The 18,297-nt window shown below is 45.4% G+C and overlaps 1 protein-coding gene across 1 annotated transcript; it reads right to left on the reverse strand.

The window, feature by feature from the left end:
* Positions 1 to 2,270: 2,270 nt before the first annotated feature.
* On the reverse strand, positions 2,271 to 16,575 carry Gdf5 (growth differentiation factor 5). Its single transcript, XM_005329889.4, has 2 exons — positions 10,125 to 16,575; positions 2,271 to 7,819 (listed from the first exon to the last, which is right to left on the reverse strand). Exons 1-2 carry the CDS (start codon positions 10,735 to 10,737, stop codon positions 6,945 to 6,947), a joined length of 1,488 nt encoding a protein of 495 aa, XP_005329946.1. The 5' UTR covers positions 10,738 to 16,575; the 3' UTR covers positions 2,271 to 6,944.
* Between the last annotated feature and the right edge of the window lie 1,722 nt (positions 16,576 to 18,297).

Raw genomic sequence — 18,297 nt, forward strand, 5'->3', positions numbered from 1 at the left:
TGATAGATCTTTTATTTGTTTGTTTGTTTGTTTATTTATATGTGGTTCTGAGAATCGAACCCAGTGCCTCACTCATGCCAGGCAACTGCCCTACTGGTGAGCCCCAGTCCCAGCCTTAACATTTTCATATATGTGTATATATATTTGTAGGAGTGGTGGGGTTTTTTGTTGTTGTTGTTGTTGTTTTGTTTTATTTTGCTGTGCTTGGAAGTGAACTCAAGGTCTTGTGCATATACCTTTGAGCTACCCCTACAACCTCCTCATTGCACTTTTTTTGTTATTTGCATGTCCATTTGTACAACTAGACTGCAGGTTTCTTTTGAAGACTGTTTTTATTCAGTCTACAAAAACAATAAAGTCATATTAATACCCATTTAATTTACTTTATTTCTTAGGGGAAACATTTTTAAAAAAGAAATACCTTATGATTCACTTATGTGTAAAATAGAACAGTAGTTGCCAGGGACTAGGCGGTGAGAGAAGTGGGGAGTTATTGTTCAGTTTTACAAGATGAAAAAACTTTAGAAATCTATTGCACAACAAACATGAATATAGTAACAGTACTGACTGTACACTTACAAATTATTAAGATAGTAAATTTTATTATGTGTTTTTGAAATGGGAGCATGAATCTACTATTCCTACAGCTGGTCTTTATTCCTTCCTCTTTCACATCTCCAAAGCTGATTATGATTCTGTTGTTTAAATACAAATGTTTTCCTTACAACATGGCCCTTACATGCAAGCCAATTATTTGTATGGACCTCAATCAAAGATACCATTTTGATACTGGAGGGGGGAAAATGGCCATGTTAAGCTTGCTAAGAGAAGAGAGAATACGATGTTTAAAGATTTTTCAACAATCATTTTTCCCATATGAACATAATCTGAGTGTCCAAAATTTATTCTGTGTATCCTGAAGTCTTGGTACCAATTTTTACTATTCTCCTTCCTCACCATCTGTGATTGATATTTGAGGCCCTGGCTACTTGGTTTTCTCTGTTCTCCAAGTGAGAACCTCTCAGAAGTCAAGTGGATGGCCTCAAGTGCTCATACCTGGGGGACTTGGAAATCCCTTGCTGAGTCCATCCCTCAGAGTCAGTGGAACCACTCACCAACATGGTGTGATTTTAGAGAGGATATGCCTGCCCCACTTTGGAGACTCACTGTTATTCATTTGCTCACATAGTCTGTATGCTGCAAATGTCTTCCTTCAACCCCCATCCAAATTTAATTCAGTCTTCAGGACCCTCTCTTATTTACCTGAATTAAATTATTATATATATTTTTTTCATTGTTCTTTACTTCTTATTTTATTATTTAACATTTCAAGTTTGAAAATCTTGATTCTCCCATTATCAAACAATTGTAGATGGGGTGGAAGCATAGTTTCATGGTACAGTGCTTGCCTAGGCTGTGTTGAGGCCCTTTTAAAATCCCCAGCGTCACAGAAAAATAATGATTAATCATAATAATTGTGACTAAGTTTTATTCATGTTTACTATAGGCCAGACATCATTAAAAAGGATTGTATACATATGTTAGATATATATTTACAACATTGAGAGTATTTTTGTCCACATTTTATATTTAAGGAAAGAAATGTGTGACCTTGCCCAAGGTCATGCAGATAGTAAGGAGCAAGGCTGGAATTTTATTTCATACACTATGACCCCAGAGTTCTGACTTATGTTCAATATGCTGGATTGAGAGAACCCTTAGTGTTTATCTAATCAACTTTCTCTCCTGTACTGCCACTTTCTCTTCCCCTAAACTATGATCTAATCCCTTCTCCAATTTCCTAAGTAATTATTCTAAGCTCATTTTGACCATAGAAAACTTGATATTTTGCCTATTTCATCTTTAGACTTAAAAATCTTTAAATTCATCTGAAATCTGTTCAGGGAGCAGTATAGTATAGTAACTCATGTGTAAAATGGAGAGTATAGCAGCTATCTCATGGGGTGGTTGCAGGAATTAATGATTAAAAGCATGTAACATAGTGCCTGGTGCCAGGAACTGCACAACACATGACAATAATTGGCTCTAAGCCTTCTTGTGCATAGATTTGTTCTCTGGATGCACAAAAACTGATCATGTCTATTATCTACAGTAGTCCTTCAATTTCTGAAGGTTGTGATTATGTTTCCTCTAAGCTGCTGCTACCTTCCCTTTCCTCCTCTTCTTCCTCCTCCTCCTCCTCCTCTTCCTCCTCCTCCTCCTCCTCCTCCTCCTCCTCCTCCATCCCTATATCTCTATCTATGGTTTCTGCAGCTAAAGAAATAATATCTCATAGATAATATCAGATATTATTTCTAGACCTCTTGCTATCATATCCTCTCTCCCTTCTGCTAAGGCTTAGGTGAAGAAGTCAGAAAATCAATGAACAGTTACATTGGGTTTGTACTCTACATGTCTTTTTATTATTATCATTGTTCTTTTTGTGTAGTGCTGGAAATCAAACTCAGGGCTTCATGCATGCCAGGCAAGCATACTACAGCTAAGCTGCACTCCCAGCCCTGAAACTCACATCTGTGGCATTTAGGCAACCATATTTTATTTAGTTAACTCCACTGAGTTCACATCTACCTATAACACCATTTCTTTGCCATCTGAAGTTGTAAAAGCACATTTTTTTCACATCCTGTGTTTGTGCAGTTAGGTTCATGAATTAAGATGGATAATTTGACATTTTTCCTGTTTTATTTCATTTCATAGGATTCAGCCTATTCTGTTCTAACATCCTTTGGCATTTATATTTTCCTTTCCATTTATGCTTGGACTCTGAGGACAAGATCATTGCAAAGTAAGAAAATTCCTGTAAGGTGCTAAGCACAAATCCTGGCATACAGCAAGCCCTTGATAAACACAAACAATTGTGGTGGTGATTGTTATCCCAATACTCAACACAGTGTCTGGCTCACAGTAGAACCCTAATAATATTCATTGATTAATGAATAAATGATTGGCTCAAAGATTGATGGAACTAATAAATATTCCCTGTCTTGACTCTCAGGCCAAGTAAATTTGATATTATCTTTCTTTTACAAATAGGGAAACTGAGGCTCATAGATGTTAAATAACTTGCCCATGGTCACTCAACTGGAAAGTGGAACCAGAACTAGATCTCAAATCTGCTTGATTCCCAAGCATGTATGGCGGACCCTTCCCTATGATGCATCCTCACATCTATATTCAGACTGAAAGAACGTTCTAGGAAGCCAGAATGAAGTCCGAGAGACTTTCCAAGGTTGTGTGTCCCAAGCCCTAGAGAAGTTGATTCTCTTGTAACCCTGGGACCCAGGGATGTGGAAGGGCCCAAGAGATGGGGAACAGAGCACTGGAACCTCCCTCCTCCCTCCCCTCTGGGCCTCTCGTATTCCCTGCCTAAACTCTGCTTTGCTATTTCTCCTAAGCAACTAACAGCATTGTGTGTCCCCAAGGAGACACTTTTAAGGCCAGGGAACCAAGACCCAGGGAAATGATTCAACTGCTTGCCAGAACCAGGGTCAGCGGAGTCAGGGGCCCAGAAGAGTAGGTACAAAGAATTAGAAGACCCATGGGAAATCTGTGGTTGCCTCTCTGCCACCCCCTATCTGGGTATCAGCTTCCTCTTTGTAAGAATGGTGGGAAGTAATAGTCGTCATTTTACCTTATAATGGTTTGTGTTATAATGATGACAACAGCTAGGGTTTACTGAGTACCATCTCTGCCAGTTACCATGCTGAGTACCTTTCATAGTCTTAGCACTATGAAATAGGTATATTATTTACTCCCGTTTTAATTTTTCATTCTTCCTTCCTTTCATCTTTGTCCTTTTTTTTGGGGGGGGGGGGTACCAGGGATTGAACTCAGGGGCACTCAACCATTGAGCCACATCATCAGCCCTATTCTGTATTTTATTTAGAGAAAGGGTCTCACTGAGCTACTTAGCACCTCGCTTTTGTTGAGGCTGGCTTTGAACTCTCTATATTCCTGCCTCAGCCTCCCAAGCAGCTGGGATTATAGGCATGGGCCACAGCGCCAGGCTCCTTTTTAATAAATGTGGAAGCCAAAGTTCATAGAATTGTTACTTGCCCAAGATCTCTAACCCTAAGTGTCAGAACTGAGGTTTGAAACTGTGTAGCCTTTTGAGCCCTTCAGAACTGAGAAATGGAGGACGGGAGAGTATGATAGAAGTCCTGTACTCTCTGGGCAAAAATATATTGCACAGTCTATGGCTTCTTATGATTGGGGCTGAAAGTGGGAACCTACGGAGAGCATTTCTAATGAGGCAGTTGTGCAAATCCAAAGGTGGGAAGGGCTCTTCTCACACACATGATCAGATTGAAACCCTAGGTCTAGATGAGAGGAGGGAGGGTACACAGTCTGACTAGCTCCTTTGTAAGAGACAGTTCCAGAGCAGATTGTGGTGGGAGAGGAAGATCCTAGGTTGTCCAGCCAGAGCCACTATAGCCTATTCAAAGCCAAGGCCTTCTGCAAGAAGAGTACTGTAACTCATGATGTTCTGCTGGGGTTAAGGCAGGAAGAAGCTCCAGTTTTCTCAGAACTTTCCAAGAAACCAAGGATGCACAGCCCAGGAAATAAGTACTTATGGCCTCCAATGGCACCTGTGACCCCTTAATTCCCTGTATCTCTGTCCTTGGGTTTCCAGCCACCCAGCTTCTACACTGTTCTCCTTATATCCACAGCTGTCTGCTTGGCATCCCCAGCACCTCCCTTCCAGGCTCGTTCTCCTCTCACACACACCAGGACTGTCTGCCATGGCAGCTCCTTTGTTTACTTCCAGAGCTCACAGGCTCACCACTAGCCAAACACAAGGAGGCCTGGCCAGGGAGATCTTGGCTCTAGGATCAATCTGGCCCCTCTGGGACAGGTAATGGCCTCCAAACCAAGAAGGCAGCTCAAAGGTAGGTTGCTCCCTGTGCTGGGTTCTTGCTTCAGAGTCTGGCAACCCAAATTTCAGGCCTAGAGGGAAAAGGTACAAGTTCTGCCCATAGCTGGGCAGGAATCCCTACGGTTGAGACAGCTTTGGCTAAGGGCTCCCAGAATTAAAGACCTAGCTAGAGAGAGATGGGGAAAATTTTGAGGCCTCCTGGGTGGGAACCAGAGGCTTGGATTTTTGCTCCTCTTTGAATCTCTCATCAGCCTGGTAAAACCTGGCTCTGAACCCTCAGTTGGAGGATCCAGGTGCCTAAATTTCCTCACCAGGAGGTTGTGTTCCTCTTCCAAAAGCTCAGGTTTCATACACCCCAAAGATTCATATTCTTTCTTTCTCTCTTTCTCTCTCTCTCTCTCTCTCTCTCTCTCTTTCTCTCTCTCTCTCTCTCTCTTTTGCACCAGGATTGAATTCAGGGTGTTTAACCACTGAGCCACATTTCCCAGCCCCTTTTTAAATCTTTTATTCTGAGACAAGTTCTCATCAAGTTACTGAGAGCCTCATCAAGTTGCTGAGGCTGGCCTTGAACTTATAATCCTTTTGCCTCATCCTCCTGAGTCACTGGGATTACAAGTGTGTGCTATATAGTGCTCTCTCCTCCCTGAAGATTCTAACTGAAAAGGGAAAGTGAGTATTTACTATAGACTAAGCCCTAAGTAGAAACATAGCCTGGCATTTGTCTGTCTGAGATCAGTGGGAAGATGATTTACCTAATGTATATTTGTGTATTTATATAATGTATAATGTAAAGTGAGGGGCTCTAATTCTGACTCTGGAGCTGTGGTAGGTGATGGGTAAGCAATAAGGAATACTGCGGGTGCTAAGCTGGAGGGCAGCAGGGTCACAGACAAGGTCATATGAAGAACAATGGTCATGGCAAAATAAAAGGCTCCCATTGGGAAGGGGAGACTCCTGGCAGTCCAGACTCCCCAATGCAGAAGTAGAGGGCCCTTTAAATGTTGCCCATTTAATTCTGTGAGGATGGGAGAAAATGGGGGCAGGGCAGATGCTGGTGAATGATCAGAGATGATTTTAAGGCCTCCTGGATGAGAACCAGAGACTTAGACTGCTCTTGGTCTCCATTTCATTTAAAGGAAATGAAATCCCCAGTATCATTCTCATTTAAGGATCCCTTTTAACACACACACAAAAAAAAACTTGACTAAGGAATGTAAAAATCTAACTTTGTTGCCAGGCCCCAATGGAGCAGATGGACCCAAGGGCCAATGGGCCTTTGGAAAGAACAGGAATGAGGTTAGAGGTGAACACTGGTCCTGCCCAGTTCTTACTCTCTGCCCCATTCTGCTTCAGTTTCCAAGGGTTGGGGGTGGGGCCTGGGAAACAGAGTTCATGCATGAAGCAACCCACCCTCCTTCTCTGAGAGGAATTCCTTGAGGGGTTATGGGTCCCCTGGAGTAAACAAGAAATTTGCTACAGTTTTAGGCACAGTTTGGCTTTTTTTTCTCATCAATGTATATTTTAATCTAACAGTCTAACAGCCTCATACTCCTTACCCTTGCCCAAGTTCTCTCCCCGTTCTCCCACACCAGCCCAATCAGCATCTCATCTGCCCTAAAAATTGAAAGTCACCAGGCACAAAGGTGATTCAAAGAGGAGGTGACACCTGTGTCTCTCCCACCAGATGCTCAGGATAGCATCAGACCCCCTTGGAGAGTTCAGAGGCCAAGGAGGCCTAAGTTAGGAGAGAGTACAGGTTGAGTCTCATTGGAAAACACTGTCTCCTGGGTCTCAGTCCCATGCAGAGTCTGTCCCCTTGGACTGTCCTTGTCAGTCAGAGTAACAGAAGAGCAGAAATCCTCAGATGGGGGACTTGTGAATAGAAGGAAAGCCCAAGTCACACTCAGAGTGAACAAGGCTGCTGGAATGCCCTTTGGTGCGGTTGTGTAGATGCTCTGACTGCAGCTTCCTGACCCCTCTGTGATTCCAGGAGTAAGGGGAGGGGCTCTCAGGATATGCCAACCTGGAAGACAGAGGGCCAGTGCTGCTACCTGCAGCCACAAGACTCCACAACCATGTCCTCATACTGCTTATACACCACGTTGTTGGCAGAGTCAATGAAGAGGATGCTAATGGGACTCAGCCGCGTGGGCACACAGCAGGTGGGTGGTGTGGACTCGGGGTCCATGGAGTTCATCAGGGTCTGGATGACTGCGTGGTTCGTGGGCTCCAGGTGGGAGCGCAAGGGGAATTCGCATAGCCCCTCACAGTGGAAGGCCTCGTACTCAAGAGGCGCAATGATCCAGTCATCCCAGCCCATGTCCTTGAAGTTGACATGCAGGGCCTTCCGACTGCAGCGGGCCTTGAGGTTCTTGCTGGGTCGCTTGCCCTGGCGAGTGGCCAGCGGAGCCCGCCGTTTCCGCCGCTGGCTGAACAGGTACTCATACACGGTCTTATCATCCTGGCCCGAGCGGGCCTTAATCTCATTAAAGAACAGGTCCCGTTTCTTGGTTCGGCCAAACACCAGGAACAGAGCCTTCTCGTGGACCTGCCGGGCAGCCCGGTCAAAGCCCAGACCGCGGAGGTCCACAGCCCGGCCCCGTTCCCAGGCCTCCAGCTCCAGGCACAGCTGGGCCGAGTTCTTAAAGTTTCGGAAGAGCTTCCAGATGTCGAACACCTCCCAGCCAGATCCATCCAGGCCTGGCACCGAGCGCACATCCAGCAAGGCTGCCGGCTGCCGGCCGCTGGGGCAGCTGGACAGCTTCAGCTGGGCAGCCCGCCCGGCACCAGGGGCCACTGGCTTGGCCGTGTCCGAGGGCTTCTTCCGCAAGATCCGCAGCTCGGCCCCCAGCAGCCCATCCTTCTCCAGGGCACTAATGTCGAACATGTACCTCTGCTTCCTGACCACAGGACCTCGGTCATCTAGAGAGAATAGCCAGAAGTCAAGTCCTGCAACCTCACCGAGGGAGCCAGTCACCTCTAGGCCCCAAGGGAGGCCCAAGCTCTTCCCCCTCAGGAGAATTTTCTTTAACCTCTTCCCCACTGTGTCAGAGGCCGACATCAAAACACTGAGAGCCTTTTTAAAATGAGGGAGCTTCCTGCACAGTGGACCAAATCAGGGTGTTTATCTGTGAATGTGGAAATGGATGATTTGGGTAACTGTTTGTGTCAATGATTTATGTATAATAGTCATAAGCCTTACAACTTCCTTCTACTTATCTCTCCTGCCTCGTGATCTAACATGATATCCTATGTCCGAGATAGTGGGATATACATTAAAATTACCCATTTTTTGAAAAACCTGAAGTTCAGGGAAGTTATGTGGCTTGCTCAAGGTCCCTTGCTAGGAAAAAACAGAATTAGAACTCTAGAATTTTTATATCTCATACTGAGATGCTCCCACTATACCTTAAAGATCTTTGTGTTCTCATTTTTACAGATGAGGCACAGAGGTGAGGAGTGACTTGACGTAGGTCACAGCAAGTTAATGAAAAAGCTGATCTACAACCCAAATTCCTGGCTCCCCAGTCTAATAATTTTGTTGTGTATTTGTCTTCCCCTGCTGGGTGGATGAGGGTGTAACTGTGTGTGTGTGTGTGTGTGTGTGTGTGTGTGTGTGTGTGTGAGAGAGAGAGAGAGAGAGAGAGAGAATTTTAACATTTATTTATTTTTTCTTAGTTCTTGGCGGACACAACATCTTCATTTGGATGTGGTGCTGAGGATTGAACCCGGGCCGCATGCATGCCAGGCGAGCGCGCTACCGCTTGAGCCACATCCCCAGCCCTACATCTCAGCCCTTTTTACTTTTTATTTTGAGGCAAGGTCTCGATAAGTTGCCCAGGCTGGCCCTGAACTTGCAATCCTCCTGCCTTGGGGCCTGCTGGAATTACAGGCATGTGCCACCATGCCCACTTGGCCTCATGAGTATTTGAAGGGCTTGTATGTGAATGTAAGTGTATGATTCCACATATGTACATAAAGTGTGTATACATGTGCACATGTGTGATTCAATGTGTGTAAAATATAAGGCTGTGTGTGTGAGAAGCTCAGCAGTGTCTCTGTATCAGCATGGCCTCCTTCCTAAATACCAATTTGCCATTGGGGAACATTCATATATTGCTCTAGAAGGTAACTAATTAGGCCTTTAAACTCCCCATCTCCCCCTCCCCAAGCTCCCTTAGTGCTGGGGGGGGCACAAGGACTTATTTTATGAGCCCCCAAGGGGTCACAGCTTTCCCTGGCTGGGCAGGCAGCCAGGCCACTTCCCCCACCTCGGCCAGACCTGCTGCCTCTGTGCCTCCCCCCTCCTGCCCCCTGTCATTCCCCTACAGGCCAGCTCTAATGAGGAGTCTCTCCTACTCTCTGACCCCTCCCCCACCCTGCCAGCCAAAGTCCTAAGACTCAGAACCCGAGCATAGGAGCTATAAGCAACCTTAGCAACAGGCAGTCCACCTCCCTCTTCAGACTATGGAGAAACTGAGGCCCTGAAAAGGGAAGAGTCTTGTTGAGTTCACACAGCAAGTTGAGAGAAAAAGCTGAGATGGTAATACTAGATTGGCAGAGGGAAACACAGAGAGCAAATATTCTCCTGCGTTAATACTAAAAATATGTTTACAGGACACAAAATTTTCACATTTGAAGGACTTTCATAAATCACCCAGTCAGACTCCCATCCAGATGGACAGATGGGGAAACTGAGGCCCCAAGGGGTGAAGCGGCTGTCCCAGGGTCACATTATGAGTTAAACCCTAGGTCTGATGCCTCCTTCCATGATTCCAAGATGCCCCCTTTCCTTTCTTCACCTGTCTGCCTCCCCTGCCCCCTGTTCTGATGTCAAAGTTGCAGAACTATGGGGACCTTTCTAAAGTTTCATCCCTCTGTCTGCTGAGAAAACCCTGGAGCTTGGAAAGTTTGGCCAACCTATAAAGTTACGGAGTGTGGCTTGATAATCAAGTCTCCAACTCTGCCACCAAATGGCAGGTCTTGTCTCCTCTCCAGGATTTAGTGTCCCCTCCCCCCTGCACCTTGCAGGAACTGGACTTGGTGATCCCTGGGTACCCTATACTGCTGACATGCCAGCAGCCTGGATCTGGTATATGTAAGGTAATTCCCTGACACCCACCCACGCAGGACCAGATGCACACACATTCCCCCACCTGTTAAGCATCAGGGCTCAGGGAGTCCCTCTGTGCATGCAGATGCTCCTCCCGCCACCCCGCCCCCTCACCTTGCCCTTTGTCAATAAAGCTGGTGATGGTGTTGGCCAGGCCAGCCTCCAACTTCACGCTGCTGTTGCCTCCCTTTCTGTCAGCATCGGACAGCGTCCTGTACAGCGAGAGCATGTACTCGTGGGGTGTGATGGGGGGCGGGCGGAACGGCTCCTTGGGCTCTCGAGGGGGCCCAGACTCCCTGGCCTTCTTCAGCAGAAAGGAGCTGGGGACAGATCCTGCTTTGGGGGGTACCTTGCCCCCGGGAAGCTGTCCTTTTGGGGTTACAGTCCGGGCTGCAGGCTGCCTGGTCTGGGGAGGGGGTCCTGGCTTGGGTTCAGAGCCACCAGATCTGGGGGGCAGCTTTTTGGGCTCATCCTTCTTGGCCTGTGTCTGCCCGGGGTCTGCCTTTGCCCTGGTGTTGGTGGCCCCCCCACCATAGCTGTGACCCCCTGGCCTAAAGATGTTCCGGGCCAGGGGGGGCCTCTCCTTGGCCTCTGCTTTGGCCAATCCTGGCCTGGCCCCCGTGGGTCTCTGGCCCAAGTCAGGGGCACCCAACACAGTGCAGATGAATTCCAGGTCCAGCCAAGCCAGGTGCCAAAGCAAGAAAGTGAGGAGTTTGGGGAGTCTCATCCTCTGGCCAGCCGCTGGATGACACCAAAGAGAACAGCGGCAGCAGCGAAGGTGCCTCTGGCTTGGCAAGAAAAACCATGAAAGGAGTGGATCTTCAGGAGCAGCGGCGGCAGCAGTAGCAGCAGCAGGAAGGGCTTTCTCCTCAGTCTGAGACTCTTGAAGTCCGCCGGGCGTGTGTCTGTATCCAGTCCCATAGTGGAAATGCTCCCGTATCCAGACGTGCACCGTCTCCAGTCAGCAGCTGAAAATAACTCGTTCTTGAAAGGAGAAAGCCGACCGCCCCCTTTCTCCTGCACAACTGACTGAGGGCTTGAAGGAGGCTTGTATAAGGCTGAGGGATTTTTCCAAGAAGGAAGAATGGCGTAATGCTGCCTGTGTGCTCCAGTTTTTTTTTTTTCCTCCTAGTTTTGAATCCTTTCCAGTGAAAATACTTACACACACACACACACACACACACACACACACACACACACACACACACACGGGCCTGCAGGTGCTCAGAAAAATCTTTTACAAACCTGAACTCAGGAATTGGAAACGGAATTCCAACCCAAACCAATTTAATTACTCTCTGATGTCATGCTGTCTAAATTCATTTAAGTGCGATATATTTATGTGAAAAAAATCACCGCTGCCCTTTTGAGGCCATGGCTCACGGGGGCTCTTGGCACAGAGCCCCGTAGGGGGACTCAGGGCTTAGGGGGCCTCTCAGTCCCCAGAGCAGACTCAGGGGTCTTCACCTCCGCCTCCTGGAGAAGCCCACCCCACCGACCCAAGGAGAGATGCTGAAGAGTGAGCCATGAGATCCAAAGCCCCAGAAGCATGGGGAGTGTGGGTTTTCAGTGAAGTCCTTGGAGTGTTTTAAAAGCAATTTCAACCCCTGCATCTAGCCTGGGATCCGATTTGGGGGGGCACATGTATATGTGTGTGTGTGTGTGTGTGTGTGTGTGTGTGTGTGTGTGTGTGTGTGTGTTGCAGAACAGATGGCAGCATTTACCCACAGTTTCTTTTATTTTAGTAAACTTGTGGTGACCCAGAGGCAGAAAAAAATATCAGTGCCCACTACACCCCTCCTTCCCCACAAATGCCATTGGTTGAACTCAGATGATTTCTTCAGGCTTGGGGGACACTGCCACCCTGAAGCCCCTACTTGTCTAGAGGCAAGTACTGAGTGTACCCTGCCACTACCCCAGCAAAGACGTCCTCGGAGTTTTCTTAGAACAGATTGGCTGTTAGGAGGCAGTGGCCCCAGCCTGGGGCAGCAGCGGCCCCTGCAGGAGGCTGGAAAAAACGATTTCCCACAGGAAACTGGTAGTTGGGGAAGTTTGAATTCCAGTTAGACTCAAGGGTTTCTCAAAGTGCCTCAGTGAAGTACTGAGCCCCCTTTCTTGGGATGTCCTATAGAGCCCTTGGACAACTCACCACAGGGTCACCTGGGGAAGCTGCTTCTTTCACCTGGAATAATGTTTTATCACTTCCACAACTGAAGGAAGTCCTCCTTATCCTGTTAAGGGACACTCACCTCCTCCTAGAAGCCTTTCTGGATTCCCAGTCAGTACCAATGACTCCCTCTAACACAATAATTGTCACACTGTGACAAAGATGATTGGCAGTGGAAAAATCAGCAGTCAGATAGGCTTCCTTCTTGGATTTTTTTTTTTATTTTCCTTGCAGTGCTGAGGATTGAACCCAGGGCTTCAAGCAAGCATGCTAGGCAAGTGCCCTACCACTGAGCCACAACGGCAACCCCATAGGTTCTTACTTGACATGGCCTAACACAGTAGAAAGTCAGTGAGTGTCTGATGAATGTAACAACATGAAACTCACTCTAGGGGCTGGAGCTCCATGGTAGAGTGCGTGCTTAGCATGTGTGAAGCCCTGGGTTCCATTATCTGCAAACAAATAACAAAATAAAACAACCCCCGTGGCTGGGTGACCAAGTGACCCACGAGTCCTTTCATGGTGCTGCTCCCAAGGTCACTGATCCCCCAGCCCAGCTGTATGGCTTTGCTACTTAAGCTTCACCTGGTACTCCTAGGTCAGAAATGGAAGTATAGCTCCAGCTCCTATGCAGCACCAGATTCTCTTTGGGGGGCTTTAAGGAAGGGCTGAATTCGTTTTTATCCCCTCAGTTGTCCAGGTTCGTCACACTTGGCTTTCCTTTTGACCTTCCTCCCTTAACCAGTCTTCTAGGACATTCCTCCCTTCATTCCATCTTACTGTCTCCAACGCTGTTCTCCTTACCTCTTGACCTGCTATAATTCCCTTATAACTGGCTTCTAGGCCTCCAGGATCTCTCTGTTCCAACCCTCCCTCTACCTAAAACCCACCCATTAAACAAATGCCAACTCATGTGCCATCTGCTCCTCAAAGCCTTCCCTCATCCTCCAAAACACACACTCCTTCTGAACTGCCCTCACGCATTTCCTGTGCTGCCACCCACTCCGGTAGCTCAAAGTTTATCTGTCCCATCTCCAAAGCAATTCATTTCTCTACTCTGTATATTTTTTTCATATTTTTATTGCCACTTAATTTTTTATACCTATTGTAAATTGTCTACCTACATATCTGTCTTCCCCCATTACATTATAACTAGACCATATTTGTCTATTAGTTATTCACAGTGCTTGGCGTAGGGACCAGCACATAGATTTTTTTTTTTCAGTATTGGAAATTGAACCCAGGGATGCTTTACCACTGAGCAACACCCCAATCTTTTTTATTTTTATCTTTTGAGATAGGGTCTCGCTAAGTTGTTGAGACTTGCCTGGAACTTTCAATCCTTCTGCCTCGGCTTTCTGAGTCACTAGGATTACAGGCGTGCCCAGCCAAAAGCTATCATTTTCAATATATCATGTCTTCCCTGCAGAACTTTGAGTTCCTTAAAGGGAGGGATTTTTGTCTTGCCACTTTGGCATTCTGTAAGCTCCATTGAGTGCACAGATGAAGGGAAGAATCAGTCAAACAACCCAGACATCCCTATACATGGTTTGTTAAAGAGTAAGGGCTCTGGCCCAGCATGGTGGCACATGCCTATAATTCCAGTGACGTGGGAGACTGAAGCAGAAGGATTGTGAGTTTAAGGCCATCCAGGGAAATTTATCAAGACCCTGTCCCCAAATAAAAACTAAATACAACTGGGGATGTAGCTCAGTGTCAAAGCATCCTAGGTTCAATCCCCAGTACTGGGGCAGAGGGCGGAAGCAGAAGTTCTGGAGACAGACCTGGTTTTGAAACCTGGTTCCGCTATTTACATGTTGTGAGATTTTGGGAATCCTCCCAATCTCTCTGAAACTCTGGACAAAGATAATAATAGTACTTATCTCACATAGGGTTTTTGTGGGGAATCAATTAAATTAATCCCAAAGTGTGATTAGCCTAGAACATGGCAAATATTAGTAATAGCTACTATTTTGTGAGCACTTTTTCTAGTCAACTAGGCATGGGCTTTGTTTTCCATCACATTTGGGGGGAGAAGCGGTACTGAGGATTTAACCCAGTGGTGTTTTTAACACTGAATCATATCTCCATCCTTTTTAATTTTATTTGTTTTTATTCTATTTTTTTAAATTTTTACTTGTTGATAGACCTTTATTTTATTTATTTATTGATATGTGGTGCTGAGAATTGAACCCAGTGCCTCACTCATGCTAGGCAAAGCACTCTACCACTAAGCCACAACCCAGACCCCTTTTTATTTTTTATTTTGAGACACGGTTTCACCAAATTGCGTAGGTCCTTGCTAAGTTGCTGGGGCTGGCCTTGAACTTGTGATCCTCCTGTCTCAACCTCCCGAGTCTCTGGGATTATAGGTATGTACCATCACACCTGATTCCATCTCATTTATTACCTTATCTTCACAACAACCCTATGATAAAGGTGCTCTTAGTACCCATGTTTTAGAGAAAAATAATATGAAATTCAGAAAAGTTAAATTACTTTCTGAAGGCTAATTTCTGCTTCAACACATTTTATGCTGAGAATCCTACTCGGGTTTCTAGGAATATAAGATGTGATAGGATGGTAGGGGATCTTAGTTAGGGTGTTCTTGACTTTCAGCCAAAGTTGCACCCAATGGGCTGGGACTTTGGGAACATGGAGGAGTCTCAGGCCAGTGGCTAATGTCTGAGGAGTGGGAACTCCCAGGAATGGGGTAGGAGTAGCAAAGCAACTCTGAGCTTGCATGGAAGGCCCTCTCTGAGGAGAAGCCCAGGGTTCCTGCCTGGCATTCACTATAAAGGTGACTAATCACTTTGGTCCCCTCTGGTAATTGCAACCAGATGCTGCCATTGGCAGTACTTCAGTCCCGACATGTTTAATTACTGGGACATAGAGTCCCTGGGTCCCCTGGGTCCCGCTCCCTCCCCCTCTCCTGTCAGCAATATTAATGTCAAACTTGAGGTAGAGGATGGGAGTCTTGGGAAGCCACTGACATGGAAATAATCTTTACAGTCCCTTCCACCATGCGGAGCCTTTAACTCTTGTAAATGTTTCCCCATCCATTATCTCACTGGCACCCCACAAAACATCCTTATAAAGTCACTAAGCCAGAGTATTAGTAGATGAGCAAATAGTGAATCCTTTGCTTTTTTCAAGCACTTGGCAATTTTCAAAGAGGTTTCACATTCATTATGCCAGCTGAACCCCCTAACATCTCTCCATGAGTCAGTGAAGCACAGCACAGAGGATGAGAGCACAGGGCTCCAGGATCAGACAACACAGTTCATGTCCCAGCTCTGCCACTTACCAATTAGGTGATCTTGGGTATTCATTCATTTATTTGCTTAATTATTCAGCAAACATTTATTAGTGCCTACTATATGGTAGGCCCCAGATCTCAGCACTAGCTATATAGCAGTGGACAACACATCAAAGTCTGTGCTCTCGTGACAGTGAATGAGTCTATGCATTATTTTAGAGAATTCTAAGGGCTGTGTAGAAAAATTAAGCAAGGTCAAAGAGGTGTTTATTTCAGTTAGCAATCCTTACTAGTGGGGGCAGGGTGGTTAGATTTGAACAGACACCTGGATTTAGTAAAGGAATAAGACATAATAAATTCTGGGGAATGGTCATTTCAGGCAGAGGGAACAGCAGATACAAAGGTCTTGAGATAGGAATGTTCCGGGCATATCTGAGGAACTAAGAGAAGTTAGTGTGACCGAAGCAGAGAGAGCCAGGGGGTGAACAGTATGTGATGAGGTCAAATTGTGCTGAAACCACATCATGTGTAGCCTTGAAAACCATGGAAAGGGAGCTAGATTTTATTTTTTTAAAATATTTTTAGTTGTAGATGGATACAATACCTTTATTTTATTTATTTTTATGTGGTGCTGAGGATTGAACCCAGTGCCTCACACATGCTAGGCAAGCACCCTACCACTGAGCTCCAGCCCCAGCACTAGATTTTATTTTTAATGCAATGGGAAATCCAGTGAAAGATGTTAAGCAGGAAAGAGATAACATAATGGCTAAGAACTCAGCTACTTGGGTCTAGGGCTGTAGCTCAGTGGCAGAGCACTTGACTAGCACATGGGAAGCACTGGTTCAATCCTTAGCACCACATAAAAATAAACAAATAAAATAAGGGCATTATGTTCATCAATAGGTGGAAAAAAACTCAGCTACTTGTCTTCAAATCCTGGCTCCCCAATTCACCTACTGTATACTCTCACATAAATTGTTTAATCTCTCTATGCCTCAGTTCAATAATAATATCCCTTTCAGAATACCTATCTCATAGGGTAGTTGTGAGTAAAGTTCTTAGAAAAGTCTCATGCATAGTAAGTATTATGTAAATACTTGCTATCATTTACAAATTAGAAAATGACCTCTCTGAACTGGCTTCTTTGCCCATAAAATTGGGATAAAAATACCAGTTTTACAGAATCATTCAAAGAACTAAATATATTTACTTACGTAAAATACCTTTCTTTTCGTGACTAGTATGTTAGGGATGCTCTGTAAATTATAGTTTTTAAAAAACGTTTTTGCTCTGTTAATATTGTCCTTGTTTTACAAATAAGAAAATCGAGTCTCAGAGAAATTAAGTGAGGGGCATGAGGTTACATAGCTGGTAATGAAGGTGACTCAATCCAGGCACCTGACTGACCAATGTTCTTCCCACAGCACGGGGTAGGGGCTGTCCAGGGAGAGGGCCCCCAAGTTCCTAACCTTTCGACTATGTTCCTTCTAATCTGTGAGTTCTGATTTGCTCCCACCCAGTGGAATTCAGATAGCCCTAGCAAGAGTAGAGCTGCCTCTGTTCACCCAGCACCCCAACCACCTTTCTGATTTGTGTTTTAAGCTCTTCAAGATCAGCCACTGCTCAGAGCAAGAGCTCAATGACTCCCCCTCCTGGTATATTTCAGAGCTGCACCGTGTCAGAATGGGCCTCCTGTCACAAGTTAACAGTACTACAAACTGGAACTTCTGCATGAGTGTGTGTGTGTTTCTTTTATTCTTTAGAATAAATATATTTTTAATTTAAAAGTTCTTTTCAAATAGTAATACACATTATAAAGAAGAGTAATATGAATTCATGATAAAAATAAATTCAAACTACAAGACAGCACAAGGAGGACTGGGATGTAGCTCAGTGGTAGCATGCATGCAAGAGTAGAGCTGCCTCTGTTCAGCTGAACCTCCTAACATGCCCTGGGCTCAATTTCCAGAATAACAACAAAATAAGAATGCACAAGTGAAAGTCTCCCGCCCACCCAGACCCCAGGTCTTCCAGTCCGGAAACAACCATCATATCAGCCTCCTAGACGACTTTCCATGCCATATAGTAAAAACAATTTTTAAGTCTTTTGGTTTTGGTTGGATGCAGTAGCACACGCCTGTAATCCTAGCAACTCGGGAAGCTGAAACAGGAGGATCACAAGTTCAAAGCCTCAGCACCTTAGTAAGATCCTCAGCAACTTAGTCAGACTCTCTCCCTCTTTCTCCCCCAACCCCAGCTCTCCATTACTAGGGGTTGAACCTAGTGCCTTATGCTTGCTAGGCAAATGCTCTACCACTGAGCCACATCCCCAGCTCTAATAAGACCCTGTCTCTAAACAGAAATAAAAAGAACTACAGATGTAGCTCAGCTGTAAAGCATCCCTGGGTTCAATTCCTAGTACAAAAAACAAACAAATAACAACAACAACAACAAAAAAAACTTTTGGCTCAGGAGGCTGAAGCAAGAGGATGGCAAGTTCAAAGCCAGCCTCAGCAACTTAGCAAGGACCTAAGCAACTCACAAGGCTCTGTCTCTAAATAAAAGATATAAAAAACTTTTATTGATGTATATCCATACTGTATGTTTAATTACAAAATTAAGTCATACTCACTGTAAAAAATTGAAATAATATAAAAATTTAGAATTAAAAGAGAAAATCTTGCTTGCCCTGCCCACCCCAATCTTTTTTTTTTTTTTCCTGATGGTAACCATGGTTACCCTGGGACCTGGAAACCTTATTGTTCTTCTTGAGGTCAGACACTCCAGATCCTTGCTAGAGACTCCTTTCATTCCACCTTCTCTCCATCTAATTCCATCTTCCATTTTGCATATAAGAA

Source organism: Ictidomys tridecemlineatus, chromosome 5 (genome assembly GCF_052094955.1).
Source record: "Ictidomys tridecemlineatus isolate mIctTri1 chromosome 5, mIctTri1.hap1, whole genome shotgun sequence".
In the NCBI taxonomy this organism is placed as follows: domain Eukaryota; kingdom Metazoa; phylum Chordata; class Mammalia; order Rodentia; family Sciuridae; genus Ictidomys; species Ictidomys tridecemlineatus.

Excerpts from the sequence above, each read along its gene's own strand:
- Gdf5 (XM_005329889.4), bottom strand. The coding sequence starts at position 10,737 with ATGAGACTCCCCAAACTCCTCACTTTCTTGCTTTGGCACCTGGCTTGG. Across the intron at positions 7,820-10,124 it reads CTTTATTGACAAAGGGCAAG|ATGACCGAGGTCCTGTGGTC; the intron begins GTGAGGGGGCGG and ends TATTCTCTCTAG.